At 27.4% G+C, this 4,591-nt stretch overlaps 1 protein-coding gene across 1 annotated transcript; it reads left to right on the forward strand.

Moving 5' to 3' along the window:
- The first annotated feature begins 414 nt into the window (after positions 1–414).
- Positions 415–2,378, forward strand: LOC101491886 (mitotic spindle checkpoint protein MAD2). The gene is made up of 7 exons (XM_004502273.4): positions 415–756; positions 878–893; positions 1,022–1,152; positions 1,476–1,596; positions 1,700–1,803; positions 1,883–2,004; positions 2,099–2,378. The coding sequence occupies exons 1-7, from the start codon at positions 684–686 to the stop codon at positions 2,153–2,155; spliced, it is 624 nt and encodes a 207-aa protein (XP_004502330.1). The 5' UTR covers positions 415–683; the 3' UTR covers positions 2,156–2,378.
- The last annotated feature ends 2,213 nt before the right edge of the window (positions 2,379–4,591 follow it).

A 4,591-nucleotide genomic window follows, 5' to 3' on the forward strand; every position in this document is an offset into this window, starting at 1 on the left:
TTAATATTAGACGATATTTATGTAATTTTGCAATGAAATTGCAAATCTCTCTTTATATAATTATATTGTTGTCTCATTAAAGCATCCACTAATATTTTTATTTTAAATATCAATTATTTAGATGACAATTATATTTCCTTTACAGTTTTATTTTTTCAGTATTATTTTCATTTATTAATGATTCAATTAGTGATCTAATAATAAAACTAATTAGGACAAATATTTAATTTTACAAGGGCTTACTTTTCTTAAATTTATAGTTGATTACAAAAGAACAAAAGAGAATCGCACGTGCACGTGCACTCGTTAAAGGGAATATCAAAAAGCGATTAGGAAACCTGACCGTTAAACAAGCAAATTTAAAATAACATTTACGCTTTCTTATGGATCAAAAGCCAACAAAAGCCCAATGAAAATATAAACCCAAAATAAAATAGAACTAGCCGTTACGGTGCTTCCTCTTCAAGTTTCTTTCCATCCAAATCCCTAATTTATTATCCTCTTCTCCCACTTTTCCTAATCAGTTCATACTACGCGCTCTCTCTTCTACTCTTCTAATTCCAACACCCTAAAAATCGTTCCCATTTTACTTGATCACATCATTCCTTAAATCGGAACTTGTCAACATTTTACGAATCGCAAATCACACTCTGATTTCTGAAATCCCACAGTGATATAAGAACATGGCCTCAAGAACAGGTTCCAAAGACATAATCACTCTTCGTGGTTCTGCAGCAATCGTTAGCGAGTTTTTCGGTATTCATACACCTCTCTTCATTTTTTTTCCTCCAATTTCTTTCATTTTTGTATATATCGGTATTTTTCACTCTATAAAGTAATGTCTGATTTATTTTTTTTTGGGTTATTTTCAAATCAGGATATGCTGCCAACAGGTTTGGTCCTCTTTGTTTAACATTTTATTTAAGGGTCTTAGTTTTTCATATATCCCAGTTATGTGATTTGAAATTTTGTGATATTAATTAACAAGTTTAATTTTTTATTTTATGGTGAATTTGTTCAGCATACTTTACAACCGTGGAGTTTATCCAGAAGAAAGCTTTGTGAAGGTGAAGAAATATGGACTTCCTATGTTGCTTACTGAAGATGAGGGTGTTAAATCTTTTATAGCCAATTTAACTGCTCAGCTCTCTGGTAAATAGCAACCCTATGTTGTTCATTTCTATAATTGTTTTTTGTTTGTGGTTTTCTATTTTGTGCCGTGGTGAAATTGAAACAATTAATGTTTGGAATAATTACTGAGGTAGAATAGCTGAATAGGGGATTTTTAAGTTAATTGTATTTCATTGTTGTGGAAATGGTACGAATTTGAATTGATTTTAAGATTAATATTCACTATTCAGCTTTTTTATTCTTCTTAGCGTGATTAATGTCTATTCAAATTTTAGAGTGTTTTTGTAATATCCTTATGGGCCATTGTTGAGGATTGAGCTGTTTGAATTTTGAATGTTGAAAAGAATGGCTCGAAGCTGGCAAGTTGCAGAGGATTGTCCTTGTTATAATGAGCAAGTCTACTGGTGAGGTTCTTGAAAGGTGGAACTTCAGCATTGAGACTGATAGTGAAGTTGTTGAGAAAAGGTGAGTAACTTAGCCTAACTATATCCAAGACTTAGTTCTATTCCCAAAAAATATATCCCTTGATTTTTACTTTCTATTCTTTTAATTATTTTAATTCTTTCAGTGTGTCGAGGGAGAAGAGTGACAAGGAAATCATGAGAGAGATACAGGCCATTATGAGGCAGGTTGCTTCGAGTATCACCTATTTGCCATGCCTGGATGAACCTTGTAAGCTGCACTAAATATTCTTCATCTTCTGCATTTTGCATTGTTTTATCTTCTGGCTGAACTTGCTATTTTATTTCAGGTGTTTTTGATGTATTAGCATATACCGACACAGACGTGGCAGTTCCATTCACTTGGATTGAGAGTGATCCAAAGCTGATTGCGAATCCGCAAATGGTGAAATTGCATTCCTTCGATACTAAGGTGAATTTTGGATTTACCATTTCGTTATATATCTGACTGAGACATGCTTTGGTAAATTTGGTTATGAGTAGTAATACTTGTTTTGGTTATTCAGATTCACAAGGTGGACACACTTGTATCATACAAGAATGACGAATGGGATGAGCAGTAGAGCTGAGCCATCTGTGTCATTTCTTGTTGTGCTGTTCTGCTTTTGTTCCCTTCAAGTGAATCAATTTTCTGCCGTTAGATGTGTCAGTTGTGAATTTTCTATTCACACATTGTAAGATATATGTGTACTTATGTGGATGTCAACGTGTATTAAACCTTATTTGTTGTGTGTTTGCCTTCTGGCAGAAAGAATTGTCATATCAACATGCCTTCTGGCTTTTGTATGTGTTTGCTTTCTAACATAAAGATTTGCCATGTAAAGAGATCCCAAAAAAATAAAAAAAAATCCAATCTTTGGTTAATTTTGGGTGAGTTTGTTTCATATTTATTAATAAAAAACTATTTTTCTAAATCAAAAATTATTTTCAATTACTTTTATGATGTTTGTTTCAGATTTTAAAAAAATTATTTTTAATTGCTTTTATGATTTTGTTTCAGATTTAAAGAAAAATCATTTTCCCGTAATTGAAAAGCTAATTATGGTAGCTTTTTAAGAATCTCATAAAAGAGAAAATGAGGATTTTTTTAGAAAATACAAAATTTAATGGATCTCTAATGAAAAATGAGGAGACTATCTTTATACTATAATTTCTTTTTTCATTTGTCATTTGCAATCAATTCTAACATACATGTTTTCTTGAACATCAATTTTTATGTTATTTATGATATTTTGTAGTTTAAAAAAATCACTTTTACATAATTGTAGACAAACATATTAAAAATCTATTTGATAAAAAAAAGTTATTATTATAATAGTAAACAAACAAAAATTAAAATATTATTTTTAAAAAAATCTTTAAATTTATTTTAAAAAATTGTTATTATTTCTAAATGAAATTGTGAATTATTGAGTATTTTATTAAAATGTGGTTATGTTCATAATTTTAGATATTTTTGGGCTCTAAAAAGAAGGCGAGAAATAGTTAAAATTCATCTCGCATCATAACAACAATTAAATTCATCTCACATACATTATTATTTACATATTCCAATAGTCAACATCTAATAGTTTCAAATATTCTTTCGTTTTGTTTTTTCACGCATTAAAATGTTTGAAATATTCTTCCATTTTTTTTTTCATGTATTAAAATGTCACACATTGGTGAGTTCTACGCATTAAAATAGTCGATACTTTTTTTAGAAATAATAACACATAATCTTCGTTATTTTTATGGTTAAGACAATAACTTATTGACGTTGATTGAATAGTATTTTTATCAAATTAATATCATCACTATCTTATTTCAATTATTGATTTATGGTGGATATGATCTATATCTCTATATAAGAATTTGTACAAGACTTTGTTTGAATGGATGGAATACAGTAGAATGAAGTGATACGTAAATAGGTAAATAGGTAGATTTCTCATGAGGTTTTTGAGTGTTTGTATAAAAAAATATAAAAATTCAATTTTTTTATTTGGATTTTGGTTGTAATTCTATTATTAAAACTTTTGGGTGGACTACATTTTCACATTCTTTGTATCTTGGTTGTTGTTTGTTGTTCACCTACTACATGTTTAGTTAACAGGTAGGTGAACATATTTCATGAATATACAGTGATATATTTGTGGTTGTTCTTTATTTATATATTCATGTACCACAAGATTTAGTGATTGGTTGTTGGTTCAAATTGTATTTTGTTTCTATTTGGTTTCTTCCTCTTCTTTTTTTGATATGAGAAGTATAAATCTAACTCTGATGCATTAAGTTAGAATTTTTTTTTTATGCTAAACTTTTATTGGTCTATTTATAAAGTTAAATTATAATTTAAAACATCTAAATTAATAAATAGTATATCTTAATGGTATCTTATTTTAGATCTTAAATTAATCTAAATATAAATAAATAAAATATTAAAAAAACACATCTTATTCTTAATAATTTATTATTATTTATAAATGAGTAAAATGGAGTGGAAAAAATTAAAATTTTTATTGAAATTTTTTTAACATTTTTTTTTGAATTTTAATCAATAATAATATATTAATAAAATCTTTATTCGTTTTTTTAATTTTAATCAGTGATAATATATTAATAAAATCATTTTATCTATTTCCATCGGATGTATTTAATAGTATATTATATATTAATTCTAAATATAATAAATAATTATTTGTTTTTATATTTTCTTTATATTCTCTATTAATTATCGTATTTTGTAATTTAATTGCATCAACAATTATATATTAATAAATACTCAACTTAATCACAAAACTCGACTAAACGTTTACGGATCAATAAATACTCGACTTAGTCACAAACTCATTAAAATGTATATAAATGCTTCTATTACGTTGAATTGAGTACTTCTGACTCACATTTTCATAGTGCAATTCGTTTGACTACCTTAATATGTTCATCATGCAATTCATGAAAAGCATTATGTAGTACTTACATCGTTGTATTATGTAAAAGAAAAAATGGTAGTATAT

This window comes from Cicer arietinum, chromosome 5, assembly GCF_000331145.2.
Source record: "Cicer arietinum cultivar CDC Frontier isolate Library 1 chromosome 5, Cicar.CDCFrontier_v2.0, whole genome shotgun sequence".
NCBI classification, from domain to species: Eukaryota; Viridiplantae; Streptophyta; class Magnoliopsida; order Fabales; family Fabaceae; genus Cicer; species Cicer arietinum.